The sequence below is a fragment of the Clarias gariepinus genome, chromosome 3, assembly GCF_024256425.1.
Source record: "Clarias gariepinus isolate MV-2021 ecotype Netherlands chromosome 3, CGAR_prim_01v2, whole genome shotgun sequence".
NCBI lineage: Eukaryota > Metazoa > Chordata > Actinopteri > Siluriformes > Clariidae > Clarias > Clarias gariepinus.
Window position 1 is genome coordinate 11,282,479 of NC_071102.1, and position 23,449 is coordinate 11,305,927.

The window sequence follows — 23,449 nt, forward strand, 5'->3', positions numbered from 1 at the left end:
GCGAAAAGCAAAAAGGCATTCTTTTTCAATACTTTTAGTTCTAGGTTAGGTCAGTTGGAATTCAAGAATTTCTTGTAGTTCATAATTAATATATGTTTTTAAATATAAGCATACATTTTTTCTTTGATTATTTTAACTTTGGGGTACACACTGCTGATGATATTGACAATTCCAGCATAAGGAACAACATTTCCTGAAAGTCAGAAAAAAAAAACCATCTTGTTTCTCTGGAAATATTTGACCAGCTGTCCAAATGCTTTTATAGGCTACACAAACTCAACTCAGGGTAATAATTTATTAAGAAACAACAGAGTTGTTGCTGGGTGTTAATAAAACAAAAAAAATAAATGAAGATTTGCTCCTTTGTTTTGAGGTTAATGCTGTGCAATTCTTTAATGATCGGGGTTAATGTCTGGGAATCATTATTACAATACTCTTTAAACTCAATCCCTTAACTAAAAAATGAGAAGAAACTCAGTTTATTATAATAATAATAATAATAATTATTATTATTATTAAAGTACTTTTTTTAAGACACTACATTTTTGCAGACACTGCAGCTCACAGATTTCTTTTACCTTTCTGATCTGTCACTCGAACGAACTGTATAGATTTGTGTAGATTAGACCCATATAGCATTAGGCAACTAAGTAACAACAATAAAAACAAAAGTCAGTTGTTACTGTTATTAGTTATACGGCTGGCGCTGTAGTTTGATGATTTGAAGATCTGAGGATCCGGGTTTGAGCCTCACCATTAGTGGGTTGCCAAACTCCATACTGCATACTCCAATCACTGCGTGCAGTGCTGGTCCCAAGCCTGGATAAATTGGGAGCGTTGTGTCAGAAAGGGCATCCAGGTGAAACCTGTGCCAAGTTGTGTGTGGAACAGATGGTCTGCTGTGGCGACCCCTCGACAGGAGCAGTGAAAAAGTTTCTAAATATTACCATTAACTTTATTATGACCTAATGGTCCAACAAGGTACAAGACATACAAAGACATCACTTAACATAAGCTTCAAAAGGAAAAGTAACAATGTTCATGTACCAGTAGCTCCATTGCTGGGACGGATAACGAACAGTACTGAATCTTACCCTGGACAGGACCAACATGGTCTTATTTACTGATGCACATAGACAGTAACTCCCGCATGCAATCAAATCTGCATGCAAGGATGTTTGCTTCAGCAAATTCTGAGCTCTAACTTGCAGCACTGCCATGAATATGAATAACATCATCAGTCCTTTTCATCAGTAATAAAATGCCCAATATATTTTATTACATTTATTACAGATCATTGCCCAACAATTAAAAAAAGGAAAAGTTCAGTGTCTGATCCTCTTAAGCACCGCAATCTTATTAGCTTTTACTGTATATTTGATGTCATTTTCAGGTCTGTAAACAGAGCAGACAGTAAACAGCTGCTGAAAACCAGAACTACTTGGAGTCAAAATAAGAAGATAATCTGCATGCGTAAGGTGATTCAGACAGTAACATATAATGCATCCAATAAGAGCATTCAACTGCTTGGACAGATTGTCAATATAAAGATTGAAAGGGGCCAAAATACCATCTTGTCTAATCACCTACACAAAATGGGGATGACACTCTGGCCCCATTTTACCTGCACTGAATGGCATAGCAAAAAGAGAGAGAGAAAAAAAAACATAAAATTTAATGTGTTTGCAATTTTATTTCATGCACATACAGTATGCACAAGTCTACGATATGATTAGCTTTAAGAGGAGTTAATGAATTCAGTCATGTTAAACAAAATTCCAGGACTTTAGATATACTGAAGTCTTGAACGTTGGCCAGCTTAATCTTTACTGGAAGAACAAAACAGACAACATTGACAATAGTCTGGCAATAGTCCATGAATAAAAAAGCCAGTAAAGCAAGAAGAGGAGCAGTCCTCGGGTTAGCATATTTAAGATGTTCAGCAAAAATATAACAAATCCAAACCACTTGATTTATTTGACAGCTTTTTGATAGCTTGGTTCGCTACAGTTGAATAGTGAATTGTTCAATATTGTCAGGTACCAGAAATTCTTTCATGACATGTTTTACATTTATTAAAACACATACATTTCTTGACATATACAATCTGTGACTTTATTGCACATCATTTTCTTGGCCAAAGAATCAGCTCTTATAAACTGCCCATTTTTATAAATGAAGCAGATGGTGTACTTACGCTGTATTTTCATTAGTGTGCTTCTTGTAGTCAAACATTCAGGCTTCATCTGGGTATCCTGGCTTCCATCCATCATTTAAACGCCTCTTGGGCATCAGCATGAAACCTCGCTACATATTAATTTCTTCTTGGCCTTACATTAAGTGTAGTATGGCTTACTGCCTACATACATACAGAGAGCATTCTACAGCCTTGTACGTTCTACAAGGCAACAAAGAAATGAAGGTAGTTCTCATAACTGTGTTCTGTTATTTTGCACAACAAAAGTCCTGGTTTGACTCATACAAATCTGTATTACACTATAACCTATTATTAAGCAGTTTTCTGACTTGATGCATCCTCAAGTACTTTGCTTAATTTCATTTGCATGCATTTTTAATTTTCTCATGACTCCAATGCTATATAGAAATGAATAATTGGTGTTAAAATTATCTTCCAGTTCAAGTTGTTCAAAAACATCATAAAGTTTTAGTGTTTTGGTATAGTTTTTTTTTATAGTATCGTAAATATATAAATAAATTCTATATTCATTATTTCCTTTTTGACTCTCTGGTTGATATCATCTAGTGCATGGACATCATGCAACAACATTCTTACATTTACAAAAATGTTTTAGTGTTTTTTAAAGCCCTCTTAAACCTTTCACTAATCCAGTGAGGTGGTGGACTGTAATTTCCTCCTGATGAGGTGAATGTTCACAGGAAACCACGGCACTGTCATTACCTTCTTTCCCTCTGAGGGAATACCCACAAGCTCTTTCAGTTGGGCAAATTCTCTTGGTGATTGACACAGTTCTTTATGTTCTTGAATTTATGGATACTGTTCAGTCTGTGGTTTTCTAAATAAAAATAATAAGAACTTACACAAACCCTGATGTTACATTACATTATGTGCTATAAAGAGATACTGCGATTAGTGCCATATTAGCTTTTTTTTTTTTTTAACCCACAAGTGCAGAATACTGTATAGTCACCTTGGTACTAGCAACTATACATTACTAGCTGTAATGTATGGGCAAATTCCTGCAGGCAAAGCTTTCTGCAGTTACTATAATGAATTTCACCCTAGCTTGGTAATTGTCTCCAATGTCTTCCCACAGGCTGGGGATTTCCAGATACAGTATTCTCTCTCACTATCAGCTGAAGCCACAGAGGCAAAATATTGTGTGATGGTCTTCTTGATGTTTGAACCATTCTCACGAATGAGGTAATTAAGATTATACCGTATTCCATCTCCAGTGTTAGAGGCACTGTCACAAATTAGAATAACAGACAGTAGTTATGGGCGTTTCATTTCCATCAAATGAGCTGTCACTCATAGCAATCCACACACTTAAGTTTACTGTGACAGAGAGAGTGTCTGCCTTCTCTAAACTCAAATGTATCGGGCACTTTTTTCTTAGATGCTAGCACAGTTACATACTCATATCCTCAAATGACATCAACTAGTGACAAGAGGTGATTGTAAGGAAAGATCTGGTCCTTTATTCTTCTCATTTATTGCTTTCTTTCTTTAGATGGCTCAAGATATAATTTTTTTTTCTTTTGCAATTTCAAAAATAATGGAATGAAATGGGGAAACGAGAGACACTTTTAAACAGCTTTTGACTTTTTGCAATGCAGTAATAACAACTTGGAAATCTGTGACCTAATCAGCTTCACATTACTTGACAGCTATTGCTAAAAGGTTGCCAGAACAGTCGTTCAGGGTCCGGGCTCGATTTCTGCCTCAAAGTCCAAAGACCCTGTCCAGGGTATACCCACCTTGTGCCCTATAAACACATACATACATACATGATAAAGTGGTATAAACATTGAATGAGTATGTGCCAACAGGTTCTCAGTTTAGCAAATAACTACAAACCAGCACTGTTAAGTATTTAAGTTACAAAGATCTGAGATTGCAACAACAGCAGTATTTGAATCATAAAATTTAAGCAATATCACATGAGAGTGAATGCTGTATTGCTGGATATAGCGTGTGTGTGATGAGGTTGTAGACATGCCGGTGCAGCCCGAATGCAATTTACCATAGGCCAACCTTAAATGTGATGTTGCTTTTATCCAACAGTTTCACAAACACCATTTATTATCAACAGAACGAATTTTGCTTTAAAACATCAGCTTAACTTCAGGGTTTCAAGGTTGAAACCAAAATAGTGTTAAATGGAAAGCTAATGCTTTAGGATGTACACTCTATTGTCTCTCGCTCACACACACACACACACACACACACACATCAAAAAGGGCCCTTAATCAGGGGTTAAAGAGTGATGTAAGATTAAGCCATGTGTTAGAGGTTTTTCACACCTGTATTTAGGCATTCCCTGATAATATTTTAGCTAATTTTCTTTTTAGTTTGTAGAAATATGTTTAAAAGTATCAGCCTTTCAAATTTTGGATACGTGCACTGTGAATAGTACTGTGAATATGTCAGGTGTAAGCAAACAAACTTTCCAGAGAAACAGGACATTTTTTACATTGAAAAAAAACAACATCCTGATCCACAGAAAATATTTAATCAGCTGTGTAAATGAGTATAATGTCTCTATATTCACTTTGCAATTAACCAAGAAACCTTGTACACCAGCACATTTGAGCAAGATGCCAACAGTCAAGCTTTTTTTATTGCTCAGCCAAGTAACTAATCAAACATCACAATCAGTGATCTTAGTTCTTGTGACACTAACTGGGCAAAGATATTGGTGTCAGTTGGCTTAGGTTGAGTATTTCAGAAAGTGTTAATTTCCTGTATTTTCTGTGTAAGAATTTCTGTAGACCTGACACTCAGTGGCTTCATTGTGTACACCTGTTGAGCTGCTTATTAACACAAGTATCTAATCAGCCAATCTACTTGCTAAGATTGGCAGTTAATATAACTAATTAGAGTACTTAGGACCATTATCATCCCTCGTCCAATGAGATTACTCTGCAAGTGCTAATCATTGTACTGTATAATACACATTTAGGAAGGTGATTGATCAGGTGTCTTTTATCCTTACAGAAGGCAATTTGTCTGTTAAATAAAATGGTTTAGAAATTACTGTAACAAAAAAAAATACATCATAAATATGTTGGAAGCCATCATGTGCTCATTACATAATATACACAGAATGTGGACATTGAATTGATGTATGTTGTTTAGGGCACACACATCAGAAACATGTAGTTATCATATGCACACTGATGGATTAAAGGATCACAAAGGGGTGTAAACCTGAAAAGATGTGTAAATTTAGTACATTTGTGTTTTTTGTTTTTTACTTTTGGCTTTCCAGATAATCTATTTAAGTATGTCTATTTATATTATTTAATAAGAGAAAAGGAGAGTTCAACATCTGTGTAGGACAGAATTTTTGAAGAATGATTCCCCCCCCCGCCCCCCCAGGGGTCGCCACAGCGAATCATCTGCCTCCATCTAACCCTATCCTCTGCATCCTCTTCTTTCACACCAACACACTTCTTTTCACACTAACTTTATGTCCTCTCTCACTGCATCCATAAATCTCCTCTTGCCTGGCAGTTCCAACCTCAGCATCCTTCTACCGATATATTCACCATCTCTTCTCTAAACATGTCCAAACCACCTTAATCTGGCCTCTCTGACTTTATCTTCAAAACATCTAACATGGGTTGTTCCTCTAATGAACTCATTCTTGATCCTATCCATCCTTGTCACTCCCAAGGAGAACCTCAATATCTTCAGCTCTGCTACCTCCAACTCTGCCTCCTGTCTTTTCTTCAGCGCCACTGTCTCTAAGCCATAGAGCATCGATGGTCTCACAACTGTCCTGTACACCTTTCCTTTCATTCTCGCTGATACCCTTTATCGCACAACACACCTGAAACTTCTCTCCACCCATTCCAACCTGCCTGTACCTGCCTCCTTACCTCCTGACAATGTGAATTAGACTAAAAGATTTTCAAAAGCTAGACATCATGCAAAGATCCAAAGAAATTTACAAACATATGAGAAAGAAAATCATTTAGCCATTTCTAAAACTTTGGGACTGCAGCGAGCCACAGTGAGAGCCATTATCTACAAATGGCAAAAACATGGAACAGCGGAAAACCTTCCCAGGAGTGGCCGTCCGACCAAAATTATTCCAAGAGCGCAGCGACAACTCATCCAAGAGGTCACAAAAGACCCCACAACATCCAAAGAAATGCATGCCTAACTTGCCTCAAGGTGAATGTTCATGACTCCACCATATGAAAGAGACTGGGCAAAATGGTTTGCATGGCAGAGTTTCAAGATGAAAACCACTGCTGAGCAAAAAGAACATGAAGGCTCATCTCAGTTTGGCAAAAAACATCTTGACGATCCCCAGAACTTTTGGGAAAATATTCTGTGGACTGATGACACAAAATTTTTACTTAAGAAGGTATATGTCTCATTATGTGTGGCGTAAAAGTAACACCACATTTCCGAAAAAGAACATCATACCAACAGAAAATATTGTGGTGGTAGTGTGATGGCCGGGGGCTTTTTTGCTGCTTCAACACCTGGAAGACTTGCTGTGATAAATAGAACCATGAATTCTGCTGCTTACCAAAATATCCTGAAGGAGAATGTCCAGCCATCTGTTTGTGACCTCAAGCTGAAGCGAACTTGGGTTCTGCAGCAAGGACAATGATCTGCATCATACTGTGTGAGACTGGAAGTTCAGTATAACAGAAGATGTGTTTAAGTTAAACTGGAGTCCGGCTCATTGTTGGAGGCTCAGGTAGACTGTAGGAAATTCCAGTCCTGAACTATCAGGCGACTGAAGTCACAAGTCCTCAGAGAACAGCTGTCTGCATCAGCAGAGGACAGGGCCGTCTTCATAGAAAAGTGAAACCGTGCGGAATTCTGAAAAGATTTTGGGCCAAAAATTCCTCCGCCATTCCTAATATTTTAGCAGGGAGTTAACTAATTTTCTTTTTAGTTTGTAAAAATATGTTTAAAAGTATCAGCCTTTCAAATTTGAGATACATGCACTGTGCATAGTACAATGTCAGGTGTAAGCAAACAAACTTTCCAGGGAAACAGGACATTTTTTTTTACATTGAAAAAAACATCCTGATCCACTGAAAATATTTAATCAGCTGTGTAAATGAGAATAATGTCTCTATATTCACTTTGCAATTAACCAAGAAACCCTGTACACCTGGACATTTGAGCAAGATGCCAACAGTCAAGCTACTGCTCAGCCAAGTGACTAATCAAACATCACAATCAGTGATCTTAGTTCTTGTGACACTGACTTGGCAAAGGTATTGGTGTCAGTTGGCTTAGGTTGAGTATTTCAGAAAGTGTTAATTTCCTGTATTTTTGTGTGTAAAAATTTCTGTAGACCTGACACTCACTGGCCACTTCATTAGGTACACCTGTTGAGCTGCTTATTAACACAAGTATCTAATCAGCCAATTACCTGGAAGCAACTCAATGTGTTTAGGCATGTAGATATGGGCAAACTAAACATCAGAATGGTGAAGAAAGGTGATTTAAGTGATTTTGAAAGTGGCATTGTTGGTGCCAGATGAGCTGGTATGTATGAGCGCGCGCGCGCACACACACACACATACACACACACACACAAACTCTTCACGCGCATTCACCTACAGTATGAGATTCTCAGTGTAACCGGAAGGCATTTCAGTTTAAAAGGAAGTCATTTTAGCGTTGACGGACTTTTCCCTTCATTCTCCCTGAATGGTAATACTGGTTTGTAAACGGCCTGCTGTTCGACAGTCCAGAAGACGGAGTAGGAAAGTATAATGATCATCACTGCTCAATCACATGGCGTATTCAGAACTGTCCACATACAGTAACGTCTGAATATTGCAGCGGCAGGTGATGATTTGCAAAAAGAAAATTGAAGCACGGAATCTGTGGCTAATGTGTCGGATCCTACAACAGAAGCAATTACTGTTTTGTGAAATGTGTTTCCTCGCCTTCGCTAATATGAACCATAACTAACTCATCGGAATCCCACGGGATTCCCGTTTTTGGAATTGGAAATTCAAACATTGTTCCAACCCTTAATATCACCCACTTTTGTGGTGATAAATAAATCACTCGTCTTCTAAACTGTCCATTAACGGTCTATTTAAGAAACGCTACTAATCAGGGAGAATGAAGTTCATATACATTGAAATCCCTACACCCTACTCTCTGCGCAGGAAATATCTGATAAGGGAACTTAACTCTACAAAATTCCACCATTCAGAACACCATGAACACTTCCTCCCTGCGTTACCATGGTAACACAAGCACCTCGGATACCTGTCGCTGCTGCTGTGGAAATTTCACGCTACGGCCATTAAATATGGAATATTTATTGAAACAAAAACTGATACCATTAAATATATAACGTATTGAAACGTTTATAACTTACGAATAAATTATTCGATTAAGTTACATGATGTAAGGAGATGTATTTATTTATTTATTTATTTATTTATTATTATTATTATTATTATTTTTACAGATTACTAGCCTATATAATACGAATGGTTTCTTAATTAAATTAAAATGTAAATTATTGTGTCCTATTTATATGATATCCTCGATAATAATTATAATAAAAATCTTAATTATTTTTCGAGTTAAATTTTTTCACACTCCAGTGATATGTAATGACTTACAGGAAATTATTCATTCCCTTTTCCGCTAAACTGAAGATCCGTTGTTCACTCGTTCCCTACACCGCTACAGTTCGCTTTGTGCGCGTGCACGGAAAGCATGTATGTGTGTGTGTGTGTGTGTGTGTGTGTGCGGAAAGTATGTATGTGTGTGTGCGCGCGCATTTCATATGTAGTTTGAGCAGTTAGTAGTATATACAGTATGTATGTGTGAGTGTTTCATATATGTGTATGCAAGTGTTTTATATTTGTGTGCATTAATGAAGTTAGATTTAAGCCGTATACGGTGCCTCATAGGTATGAGTATTTCAGAAACTGACGATCTACAAGGATAACCATCTCTTAGGTTTATAGAGAATGGTCTGAAATAGAGAAAATATCCAGAGAGCAGCTGTTGAGCAAAGATATATCCAGAGAGCAAAAATGCCTTTTGCTGATGCTGGTGATCAGAGGAGAATGGCTAAACTATTACCACCAAGGTATGCCTATGAGCATCTCTGAACATGCAACTTGGAAGCAGATGGGCTATAACTGCAGAAGACCACACCCAATGCTCCTGTCAGCTAAGAACAGCTAACCCAGGCTACAATTTATATAAACTTGTTAACAAAATGGACAATAGAAGATTGGAAAAATATCACCTATAGGTCTGATATCTGATATCACCTATATGAGTCTCGATTTCAAGTGCAGCATTCTGATGGTACGGTCAGAATTAAAGCATGGATCAAACTGCTGCTGGTGATTCAATGGTGAACTAACAGATTTTTTGTTTAATTTTGGGTGCCTTATACCAACTGAGTATCATTTAAATGCCACAGCCTTCCTGAGTATCGTTGCTGAACCATGTTGATCCCCCTATGGCCACATGATAACATGCCACATCACAAAGCTAGAAATCATCTCAAATTGTTTTAATAGACAATGAGTTCACTGTATTCAAATGGCCTTCACAGTAACCAGATCTCAATACAATAGAGAACCTTTGTAATATGGTGGAGTGGAGGATTTGCATCAAGGATATATGATGTAAATATGGACTGAAATTTCCAAAGAATGTTTCCAGTGAAGTGGCCATTTAGTGTACATAGAAATAAGTGAAAAAAAAACCCCAGTGATAGATTTGCAGGCAGAAAAGTGTTGTTGATAAAAGATCATAGGAAAATGTTTTTAGCAGATAAGCATTTTAAAAATGGACAATATTCTTTATTTCTGGTAAAATAGGCCACAGGTCCATATTGTACAGTAAAGGGCAAGAATTATGGTGATTTGTTTGCTTTAAGCTCCTGTTACTTGTCTGCTAGGGCTACCATAAATAACAAAAAATATTTTTTAAGGCAGAAAGACCTTTTAACAGTCATTTAAGAAAAGCACCTGGGTTATTGATACATCAAAGAAACAATGTTGAAGGCAATTTGTAACAAGTTTACCATAAACCGGATCACAAATACTGGTCATTAAACATCATCAAATGTCACAAAACTGCCTTCTTGAATTCCTGAGAAGGAACAGAAACAACCCGAGTTGTTCCAATACAATTCAGAACTATATATCAAGATCTTACCAATGAAAGATGCATGAAGTCGTTAAAGAAGTTCTACGATACTGTCATTAGGCCATATCCTTTTTAGTAATAAAATGAATGTGTGGTTATGATGACGATCTCAATATTTGCTACAAGATGTGAACAACAGTGTGAATATATATAGGCTACATATTGAATAATCAATCAAGAAATTGATCTTGGCATTTTTGATCAAGTTCCACATTTGATGAAAAGAAATGTGAACATTATCTTAAAAATAAAAAAATTATTTTTATAAAAATAAAAAGCCACGGACTCATTCAGTTATGTAGCCTACCAGCAGTTTTTTGAGACACAAACAGATTCTCTCTCTCCTTATAAATGAATGAATATAAACTGCATGAAATCAAGCCTGTCATTGGCAAAAAAAAATATTTTAGTCATTAGGATCAGATTGTAAATTCAGTACATGATGAGAATGATTAAAGTGAAGAGTTTGCAGTCGGATTTATTTTTTATTTATTTATGAAAAAAAAAGGATAAATTAATGCATTTTTTTTTTTTTTTTTTGCTCCCTTCAATAATTTTCATTTGACACCAGCACTTATATCAGCTGGCAGCCTGGTGGCGCAGTGGTACAGTGGATGGAGTTGACAGTTTACAGGTCTAGATTTTCCCCAAAAGACAGAAGAGGCTTTCTCCCAGCAGCCCTTCCAAATAATCTGTATATTTCATTAAATAATTAAAATTTTAAAAAATATTTTATAGAAATATTTCTCCAAAAATTGCACAAGCTCACTTTGGAGTGAATGTCCTGGGACGTTCACTCTTGGGAAGATTGCCAACTGTCTTGAATCTTTGGACTTGTGAATAATCTTTTTCACTGTAGAATGCTGAACTCCATAATGTTTAGAAATGGGTTAATAAGTCAATCCAGATAGATGTGCAGCAACAAGTGCTTCTCTCAGACCATTGCTTATGTCTTTCCCTCCTGGCATTGTGTTAACACTTACTATTGCCCACAAATTTATCTTTTTTTTTTTTTTTTTTGTAATTATTAGTTATTATTGGTAATTTTTGCTAATAATGGCATGGTGAATAAAGTTATATGTTACTTAAGTCGTATTTGCCTAATAATATGATCCACTATGATCAGTGGATTTTTTGTATATTTTTACAGAAAAACAGATAGAATTAAAAAAGATGGGGTACTAAGGTTTGAACCTGACTGCCGATAGACAGACAGACAGACAGACAGACAGACAGTACTGTGCAAAAGTCTTAGAAATCATATTATATGCTGTACTCATTTTGTTATATATGTTTATCATGTCTGCATAATTATGTACAAAATCATTCATTATTTCTATATATAACTATAAATAAATAACAGGAATAAATTACAGGAGTATATATGCATGGCTGTAAAGAAAGAAATATATGACAGACCAGTTTTCAGATGAAAACAAAAAACCTGATGTACGCTCCTGGGATTTGCATAAAAATAAAAAGAAGCGAGTGTGACAAAGTTACCAGAAGAACTCATATTCTCTAACATGCACCCACTTAATGGCCAGTTCACTTAAGCGTGACACTTTAAATTTATACAGACAAATGACCATGCACAATAACCCCCTATATTCATGGGTCAGGCTGGAAAAAAGGGAGAGCAGCTGTCTGCTAAAACTGATATTCAAAACAAGAAAGCACATTATAGATCAGAAACTCAACAGGATTAGAACACTCAACAGGAAATCAACAGACAATTAATTAAACAGGGATAACAACAACAGGACAGTAAACTTACCAGATGCAAGACCAAGAGTAACTCAACATGGGTGATTAAATAGAGACACTTATCATAGACAGGAACAAGAACACCTTTGATTAAAACCAGAAGCCATGTAAAAAAGTCAACCTAAAAGTCCCAAAACATACAAACATTATTTCTGACATAATCCCCTCCAAATTAAGTGGGGGCTTGGCATAGAGGCTATGATCTAAACAGAAAATGCGTCTGAGACAGAACCTTGGCACAGGGATGGAGCCAGGGCTTGAAGTTTTTCACAAAGCCACAATGTCCTTAAAGTCAGGTGGTGGAGCAAACACAATGTCCTTAAACTTGTCCGACAGAGCAAACTTGATGTCTTCAAATTTAGGCAGCAAGGAAAACATTATAACAACAAGTTCAGCTGACAGCACACTGAATGTCTTAGGTGTAGGCTGTGGTTCAGGTGGTGCAGGGTGTGGGTCAGGCAGTAGCCTTCTGAAAGCCTTGCGCTACCTGAGCCCCACGCTGCACCGCTCATGCAGGTTGTGATTTGGTTGGATGTCACAGAATGTTAGGTCTGTTGACGTTGTCATACTAGTTGTCATTTAAAATTCTTCTTTGATAATTTTTTTCTAATTGAAATTTCTACTTAAGAATCAGGGTGCATGTTTTGTACCTTTTAGTATGCATTTTTATCTTAGGGGAATTAATGTGCAGCACCTTTAATTTGTTTTTATGGTATACACTCAATATTCTTCAGATAATAATAATCCTTTTTTGTCATTTCAAAAATCAGTAAATGAAGAAAAACAGAAAAGCAGCCTTTCTTGACCAAAACACTAAAATCGTGTTTTTTTAATTTATTTTTTTATCATGGATATCAGAAGTGGGTTTAAAATAAGCCTGCATTTTAGACAATGTTGGGTAAATGCAAGGTCAATTCAACTAGGTTAATGTAATGTAAGTTGGTATACAACAGCATAAAATTGGTAGTAGGTAGTAGTAAGTAAAATAGTGGAAATTTTAAATATATTCTTTAAAATTTTCTCACTTTAAGCCAAGCTGCAAGATCTTACCCTAGGTAAGGGCATACATTTATTCATTTATTCAAACTATCATTGATGAACGACAGTTCAAACCTAAACTCAATGAGTACAGGGAGAACACACAAGCTCAACAAACACTGATTAGGCCTGTAAATTAAACCACTAACCTGGGAAATATGGGGCAACAGTGCCAACCACTAAGCCACCATGAAAATAGATAATGTACAGTACACTGATCAGTCATAACATTATGACCATTGTTTTTTTTCCACTTTTATTTGGAATTTGTATTACTTTTGCTCTGATCCAGTTCTCTAGCCATGATGATCTGCCCCTTCTCACAATAGCTACATTATTAATATAATGTTAATATATTGATATTCTGTTACAGTAGTGGTCGGAAGTGGGTGGAATATATTAGACAGCAAGTGAACCTTTTGGTTGGGAGCAGAAAAAATGGGCAAGCATCAGGATTCAAGTGACTTTGTCAAAGGGCCAAATTGTGATTGGATTGGATCAGAGCAATTCCAAAACTGCAGCCCTTGTGAGATTTTCCTGGTTTGCAATGGCCAGGACATACAAAAAGTGGTCCAAGGACAAAAAAAAACATGTGTACTGGCAACAGGCTCATGCACTGTAAAAACAAAAAACAAGCCGCCTCAAGATAACAAAGTTTAGTAACAAGTTGCACAGCTTTTTTATGTTTACTCAACTTTTAGAAATAGTTGCTGGCCAAACTAAATATTTCACATTGCTGTTTAGTTGTACCCAGTTCAAAATCTTAAGTTACCTTAACTTGTAATTCAAACATTTAGGTCAGCTCAATTAATATTGGTTGTGGCCTCTATTAATTATATTTTGCTAGGATTGACTTAGCCCAACTTTTCATTTACTCAGAAAGGTAAGTTGTCTCCCATTGTAGCCCACTGATGTACTGTAGTTGGTTCAAGTGATTCTTTTTCTACAGTATAAAAACAAGTTGGCCTAACAATACCTCAATAATTAAAACACACAAACATTACTTAAAAAACTTTATTCTTTCAAACCTACTATAATCAATGTTAAAACAGTGATTTGCATAAAACAGAAGAATACAGGTTCCATTTTGCTGTCATAATGTTTTAAAAAACATTCAAAGATGAACAGTTTTCCCCCTTTATGTGTCAGACATAAAAAAAGAGTCTATAGTAACAAGCGTTTGTTTCTCAACATGTGAATCTGATGGAAGCGTGTCTCTCCAAATCCACTCAAAATCATTTCGATGGCTTAATGGGTGTACATCCAAAGCTGCTGCATAGTTACCCAGGCTATCAAGGACTACAACACAGAGATGGGGGTTTTATAAATCTCGTGATAGCATTTCAGGAAAGCTAAATTGCTGGCTCTACATTTTTTTTGTGTTTTGTTTTTATTAAGTCTGTGTCTTTAGTTTTTAAAAACATAATATTACCTGTTGTCTCAACCAATACTTATGTAAGAGATTGGGTCAACAATACAATATTCATTCATTCAACATTTATCTAGTTGAATTTATTACAGTGTGAGCAGCCAAGGCTTACTGATGCACATAGGGAGAAAAGTCTGGCCCATGTAGTCCGATCCAATAGTGGTGTAGATCAAATGGATAAAAAGGTTAATGCTGGTTGTAATAGAAAGGTGACAACACAGCGCATTACAGATGGGGTGGCAAAAGGGGGTACCCACTCAATATTAGGCAGGTGATCATAATGTTATGGCTGATCTGTGTATATAAAAAGATACTTTTGAAAGGTCAAACAAATTTATAAACGTACATGCCTTGCATTTACAGTAGACATTACTTCTTGTCTTCACAAATACAAGCAAATGAATCGACCCTGTTTCCTTGGTCCGCTTCCAAACCAAAGCGTTCTGAGATGCTTATTATAAAGCGTGACTCTTTTTGGACCTGACAAGGTAAATTTAACAACAAACTAGTGAAAATAATCCTAAGTAAAATAAAAATCTATAAATATCCAATTCAAGATAAAATACAAATCATCTTTATTTCTGAGTGTATTGAGGTTTTTAATGTCAAATCGTAAATTAAAACGTTACACATTGGATGGACTAAAACACGAGGACTTCACTTCCGACAGCAGTGTGACGCGCTGTCGATTTGTCCGGCTCGTGCGTGTGGCGCCGAATAGATTCTTTTGAAATGATCAGAGCCACGCGCCCGGCTCGCGAAGCCAGTGCTGGGGGAGCCGTTGAGTGAGGGGCGGAGTCTTTTCGGTGGAGCGTGCAGCTCCGGGGGTGTGTGTGTGTGTGTGTGTAGAGGGAGGGGGAGATGTGGCCGTGTGCGTGTTGAAAAGGGACCGCGTGTCTCCCGTCACTTTCACATCGGTTGTTGAACAGGTGCTACCGACATCCAAGAAAATTCCGCTCGCGTTCCAGTTGAGTGAGCCACGCGAGAGGCACGAGCGCGCTGTATACCCACGGGTTTCGATTTTTCGCAACTTGTCTTTGAATTTTTTTATATTTTCCCATGTATTTTACTCAAATGGAGATGACGAAGACGCAGATAAGTCCGTGCGCGTTCCGGTTACAGATTTCCGACACTTTACAGAAAGTCTCGAGCACGCGCAGCCCTGAGCGCGCGCTGATGAAAAGGCAGCGGTGCGGCAGCCCAGAGCGCTTGCGGTGCACGCGCAGGCTGCAGTTCGGACCCCTCGGGCTCGGGGTCGCCCCGCAGCAGCAGCAGCAGCCGGTGGCGGTGGCCCGGCGCAACGAGCGAGAGAGGAACAGAGTGAAGCAGGTCAACATGGGCTTCCAGACTCTGCGCCAGCACGTGCCCAACGGCGCCGCCAACAAAAAGATGAGCAAAGTGGAGACGCTGCGCTCGGCGGTGGAGTACATTCGCGCGCTCCAGCGGCTATTGGACGAGCACGACGCCGTATCCGCCGCGTTCCGGTGCGCGGCCCCGTCTCCCACGGTCTCGAGCGCGTGCTCTGCTGGTCCGGAGTCCCCTCGCTCCGCCTGCTCCTCTGACGAGAGCGGATACGAGCATCTCAACTCAGAGGAACAGGAGCTGCTGGATTTCGCTGCGTGGTTCGACGGGTTCTAGTCTCAGGTAAATAAAACTGTGCGGTTTTAAACATGTGATCTTGTGCATGGCTACCTGACAGGTTTATAACCCTTACCAGGCATATCAGTTATTCAAAAACAGATGTTATACAAGTGATGCTTGTGCAAATACTTGTGCAACAGTTTAACAAATAATGGAGATTAATAGATTTTAGTCGCAATGGGGTTAATATATACAATAGTCGATCTAACACTGTGGCAGCCCTTACAGTGATGTATCTCTATATTATGTACTGCACATCACTAATTAATTCTTTTTTTCCTGCTCCAGGGGTGTATGTTTCTGTGATGGTGCTGAAAAGAACAGCGGTTTCTCCAGCGGAGACGTGCGTTTAATCAAAACGCGACACACGCGCGAGGTAGCGCGCGCGACGCGAAAGTGAATTCCACCCGTGCTTTTATTAATCCACACCTTAAGAGCAAAAGGCACAGACATCTCCCAGTGTGATTACAAAACATCTGGAGAACATGCGTGGTGTTAACTGACCTTTACTTAATGACTTTCAACTTATATTCTATTTCTTTTCCCCCAACCAATTGAATGCAAAGAGCTGAGAAAATAAACAAGGCGCACTACTGCCTTGTAGCAATGTTAAAGGAAGAAGAAGAAGAAGAACAACAACAACAGATACTTTGCTTATAAAGCTGCACGTGTGTAAACACTAAATCTGCATTTGTACAGGCAATGAGTGAATTGCACTATATGTTGCATTCACATTATAAAAGCAATGAGGGTTTCTTATTTTTGCATTTGATTAATGGCTTTTATATAAAAGTGTGCACTTGCGACTTTTTATACAAACCTGTGTATATGATTTTTTTTATATAGAGAATGCTTATTTTATGTAAAATAAAGATGTTATTTATTCAGAAATATTTGTGTTATTGATTGATTGTATAATTAAACATGTAGCCTAAGAATATCATAAAACATAAATTATACCAAATAATAATTTATAAATCACAGGCAAATTTCTTATCCAGAGTGACTTATAAATGCACAAACTTGGCAAACATGACTTAATGCACAAACATGAAGTCTTGGATAAAACCTTTGGCAAATCATATGATTGAGATGTTGAGCGCCCAAGTAGCAGTGAGACAAAACTATGATGTATTGTCAAATATTGTAGTAAAGATCCAATAGTATATATAGTATAAGAGCATCACAGTTTCTTGGAAGTGGGTGCAAACTTTGCATGGAAATACATTCAACATATTTCAGGTTTGGTGCATTAAACTTATCTGTAAATCAAATTCAATACCCGCATTTAATAAATCAACCAAGCTATCAGTGCCGCTGCAGCATGCCTCTAAATGCTGCATTGAAGTAAGATGGTGTGCAATGGGGGGATGAGTTTATCAGCTCCTCAAATCACTTTCAGTGGCCATTTGTGAAAATCATTCATGTTGGTCCCGCAATGCCTGACATTTCAAAAGGAGCCACTCTGCATCGTGTCAGCAGAGTTTAATTGATGGCACAATTTATTACAACCAAGAAAAGTGAGAGCTGACTGGGAATGGGATGGACTTGCACAACCTTGAGAAACACTGCCTCACCGGTTAATCTTTAAAGAGACAACAAAAAGTTGAAGTTCAAAGCAATTTACAGCACATGAATAGCTTTATAGTGTAACCAATCTGTTTGGAAAGGCAGACAGAGGCAGTGTAGAGAAAACACTAGAAGACTGATATTGATAAATTGTTTTGAAGGAGTCCAAGTGAACCCCATTAGTCAGCTTGTATGTGGTTTGTGCAACATATTTGCTTTATGTGTGCCCATTATACTGTTCACATGTATGTTTTATTTCGGCTGAATGACCACAATGGCAAAAATAGTTGTATTAATCAGGGATAAAGAAAGTAACAGTAAGACTTGTGAAATTTCAAGTCTAGGTAATAATGTGTTGGCATGTAAAATAATTTGTAGTTTTATCTATATACTGTATATAGTGGGGTAAAAAAAGTATTTAGTCATCCACCAATTGTGCAAGTTCTCCCACCTAAAAATATGAGAGAGGCCTGTAATTTTTATCATATTAACTCATACACACCAATTAAGCACTATTGTATCTCATAGTTAAGGTTAAGCATATTAACCTCAACTATGAGATACAAAATAAGATAATACATCTAGAAAATCACATTGTAGGATTTTAAAAGAATTTATTCGTAAATTATGGTGGAAAATAAGTATTTGGTCAATAACAAAATTTCATCTCAATACTTTGTTATATACCCTTTGTTGGCAGCGACAGAGAGTCTTCACAAGGTTTTCACACACTGTTGCTGGTATTTTGGCCCATTCCTCCACGCATATCTCCTCTAGAGCAGTGATATTTTGGGGCTGCCGCTGGGCAACACGGACTTTCAACTCTCTCCAAAGATTTTCTATGGGGGTTAAGATCTGGAGACTGTCTAGGCCACTCCAGGACCTTGAAATGCTTCTTACGAAACCACTCCTTCATTGCCCGGGCTGTGTGTTTGGGATCATTGTCATGCTGACAGACCCAGCCATGTTTCATCTTCAATGCCTTTGCTGATGGAAGGAGGTTTTCACTCAAAATCTCACAATGCATGGCCCCATTCATTCTTTCCTTTACACGGATCAGTCGTCCTGGTCCCTCTGCAAAAAAACAGTCCCAAAGCATGATGTTTCCACCCCCATGCTTCACAGTAGGTATGGTGTTCTTTGGATGCAACTCAGCATTCTTTTTTCCTCCAAACATGACAAGTTGAGTTTTTACCAAAAAGTTTTATTTTGGATTTATCTGACCATATGACATTCTCCCAATTCTCTTCTGGAACATCCATCTGTTCTCTAAAAAGCTTCAAATGGGGCTGAACATGTACTGGCTTAATCCTGCAGTCTGACACTGCAGGAGTTGCCATTAGTACAGATAACGAGTGGAGGATAGTGGAGCCTCTTAAAGAAGAAGTTACAGGTCTGTGAAAGCCAGAAATCTTGCTTGTTTGTAGGTGAACAAATACACATTTTACTGAGGACATAACCACTTTATATATATATATATATATATATATATATATATATATATATATATATATATACACATATACATACATACACACACACACACACAGACACAGTGAGTTCAATAAGTATTTGAGCACCCTGTGATTTTGCAAGTTCTCTTACTTAGAAATTATGGAGGGGTCTACAATTTTTAGCATACTGTAGGTGCATTTCCACTGTGAGAAAGAAAGCAAAATAACAGGTCTTTGAGGGTCAGAAATCTGGCTGATAAGCAAGTGATCAAATACTTATTTAACACAGTAATTCACAAATAAATTGTTCCAAAATCATACAATGTGATTTCCGGATTTTCTGCATTTCTCACTGGGGAAATGCACCTATGCTGAAAATTGTAGACCCCTACATAATTTCTAAGTAAGAGAACTTGCAAAATCACAGGGTGATTAAATACTTATTGACCTCACTGTATATATATATATATATATATATATATATATATATATATATATATATATATACACTCACCTAAAGGATTATTAGGAACACCATACTAATACGGTGTTTGATCCCCTTTCGCCTTCAGAACTGCCCTAATTTTACTTGGCATTGATTCAACAGGGTGCTGAAATGTTGGCCCATACTGATGGGATAGCATCTTGCAGTTGGAAATTTGTGGGATGCACATCCAGGGCACGAAGCTCCCGTTCCACCACATCCCAAAGATGCTCTATTGCATTGAGATCTGGTGCCTGTGGGGGCCATTTTTGTACAGTGAACTCATTGTCATGTTCAAGAAACCAATTTGAAATGATTCGAGCTTTGTGACATGGTGCATTATCCTGCTGGAGGATGGGTACATGGTGGTCGTAAAGGGATGGACATGGTCAGAAACAATGCTAAAAGAAGGTAGCCCGTGGCATTTAAACGATGCCCAATTGGCACTAAGGGGCTTAAAGTGTGCCAAGAAAACATCCCTCACACTATTACACCACCACCAGCCTGCACAGTGGTAACAAGGCATGATGGTCCATGTTCTCATTCTGTTTACGCCAAATTCTGACTCTACCATTTGAATGTCTCAACAGAAATTGAGACTCATCAGACCAGGCAACATTTTTCCAGTCTTCAACTGTCCAAGTTTGGTGAGCTTGTGCAAATTGTAGCCTCTTTTTCCTATTTGTAGTGGAGATGAGTGGTACCCGGTGGGGTCTTCTGCTGTTGTAGCTCATCCGCCTTAAGGTTGTGTGTGTTGTGGCTTCACAAATGCTTTGCTGCATACCTCGGTTGTAACGAGTGGGTATTTCAGTCAAAGTTGCTCTTTTATCAGCTTGAATCAGTTGGCCCATTCTACTCAGACCGGCCCGTCTGGCACCAACAACCATGCCACGCTCAAAATTGTTTAAATCACCTTTCTTTCCCATTCTGACATTCAGTTTGGAGATCAGGAGATTGTCTTGACCAGGACCACACCCCTAAATGCATTGAAGCAACTGCCATGTGATTGGTTGATTAGATAATTGCATTAATGAGAAATTGAACAGATGTTCCTAATAATCCTTTAGGTGAGTGTGTATATATATATATATATATATATATATATATATACTGTGTATATATATATATATATATATATATATATATATATATATATATATATATATATATATATACACAGTATATACTATATACTATATATATACTATAGTATATACTATAGTATATACTATAGTATATACTATATATATATATATATATACTAAGCAGTATTTTTTTATGAAAAGACATAAAAGTACACAAAGCTTATGAAAAACAGAAAGTTTGGAGTAAAAGTCTACACTTTGCATGCACAGCTAATGAGGGACTTTTTAAAATCTTCTGTTTTTCTAAAATATTTGTACCTAACTTTTAACTCATCTACAACATGTGTGTATGTATGTATGTACGTGTGTATATGTTTGTGTATACAGTACACATGGTATACATTTGTGTTTACAGAATGCTGGACATTTCGTAATGTATCAGAGCTGGTCATATTACATGTACTGTAGAAGTTATTTCCTCCTTCACTTTAGCCACAGTTCTGCGTCGATTCTGATATACTTTAAATGATGAAAAAAAAATGAGTGGTGTTAGATCTTGTTCTATTCAATCTTTTGTTGGTGGTTTTGAAGCCATATTGGATCTGAAATAAACAAACAATAATCTATAATTTTAGTATGTGTAAGTAACTACAGTATACTACAGTAATTAGAGTAGATATAAAAAATAAGTATAAATAGTATGTTTTTAGATAAGTCTTTCTTTAATTGTGCAAGCAAAGTGTTTCTGGAGGAAGTCAAGGTATACAGTACATGTTTGTGTATGAATATGTTTACGTAGGAAATAGAAAAACCAAATGTTTCGGACAAACTGATGTAACTGTTTCGGACAAACTGATGTAACTGTGGAAACAAAGTGCCTTTAAGGGAAGTATATGTATATTTTGTATGTATATGTTCAGTATAGATAGGAAGTTACTGTAGTGTACTTCTCTAATAACCGTAGATGAGAGTAAAAAAAAGAGTAGTAAAAGTAAAAGTAGTAGCCTACACAGTGTTTCCAGAGAAGGATGTTTTGGACTGATAATGGACTTTCATCCAAACTGTTCTATTTTTCTGTACACTTTGTTTTATGACACTTATTACGACATATATGTATATGCATGTATATGTACACTGATCAGCCATAACCACCTGCCTAATATTATGTAGGTCCCCTATGTGCCACCCAAAACAGCTCTGACCCATCGAGGCATACAGTAAATTCCACAAGACCCCTGAAGGTGTGCTGTGAAGAAGATCCTTTAATTCCTTATAGGATAGGGCCTCCATGACTATACATGACTATGCACCAGAGCACTCAGCAAGGTCTATAAAGACATGCATGAGCGAGGTTGGTGTGGAAGAACTTAAATGGCTTGCACAGAGTCCTGACCTCAACCCGATAGAACACCTTTGGGATGAATTAGAGTGGAGACTGTAAGCCAGGCCTTCTTATCCAACATAAGTGTCTGACCTCTCAAATGTGTTTCTGGAAGAACTTCTGACTGTTTGAACTATATGGAGGTCATACATTTGCGCACATGCTGATGATCAAATAATAAAGTGCTTATGTTGTTCATCTCAGATTGTATTTACCTGATACTAAGATCTACTATGATTAAATGATTTATTTTTATGGTTTTACAGAAAATATCTAGAATTAGTAGAGGAGGTACTAACTTGTGAACATGACAGTATATGTCCGAGTATATGCACACATATATATGTAAATGTACTCATTTGCATTTTTGTGGCTGAAAATTTTGAAAGCCCTGTTGCCACTACCCGATCATATAGCACTGTTTGCTCGCTGAATAGTCTTTGCATAAATCGCACAAAGCACTTTTGTGCAAAGCGTCGCACCATATTCATCATGTAGTGTCTTCGAGACAAATCAGATCAGTTGTTTCGTGCTCTTTGATGTCGCTCTAATGTGCAAGTGGCCCAGTGATGGCTAACTTTAGCCTCTACTGCCTATTTGCAGCACTTTGAGCAGGGGGTCCCTTTAATCTGTGAAAGAGTAAATTCATAAAAACGTTGCTACTATGAAAACAATCAGGCTGATTGACACTACTTTACAGACGAGCAAACAAAGGCCTGATTTATGCCTGATGCTGAATGAATGAGACGAGCGTGGGTTTCATTCAAACAAATTTTAATCTCTCTCTCCCCGCATGCCTTCCTTATAGACTCTATCCAGTACCTCTGTTTGTTCCCCCTCCCACTCCCCAGTGCTTTATTTGAGTGTGTGTAGATATACAAGGCCATTCTACTTTGGCAGAACAACTAATTGTGGCTTGCCAGACAGGGGCTGGTGCTTTTCTACCATAGAAAGTTTCAGTATGAATGGAGACTGAAGTTTAATAAATCCCTAAATAAAACATGCGATCTCCATTTTAAAATTGTATTGTATTTAGTCCTATAAAAAAATCTAATTTTTCTTTTTTTTGTTGTTTTTAATGAAGGCTTCTGGTCATCCAACACATCATCAACTAGGTATTACTGTGACTCTTGCATGCACCTGTGAGAGCATGTTATCTGTCCATCTTTCAGGTATTTGCTCATAACTGATTGCAAAGCATATGTTTTGAATGCACCCATGTT

At 37.4% G+C, this 23,449-nt stretch overlaps 1 protein-coding gene across 1 annotated transcript; it reads left to right on the plus strand.

The window, feature by feature from the left end:
- The first annotated feature begins 15,524 nt into the window (after nt 1-15,524).
- On the plus strand, nt 15,525-17,111 carry ascl1b (achaete-scute family bHLH transcription factor 1b). The gene is made up of 2 exons (XM_053493123.1): nt 15,525-16,256; nt 16,542-17,111. Exon 1 carries the CDS (start codon nt 15,672-15,674, stop codon nt 16,248-16,250), a length of 579 nt encoding a protein of 192 aa, XP_053349098.1. The 5' UTR covers nt 15,525-15,671; the 3' UTR covers nt 16,251-16,256; nt 16,542-17,111.
- The last annotated feature ends 6,338 nt before the right edge of the window (nt 17,112-23,449 follow it).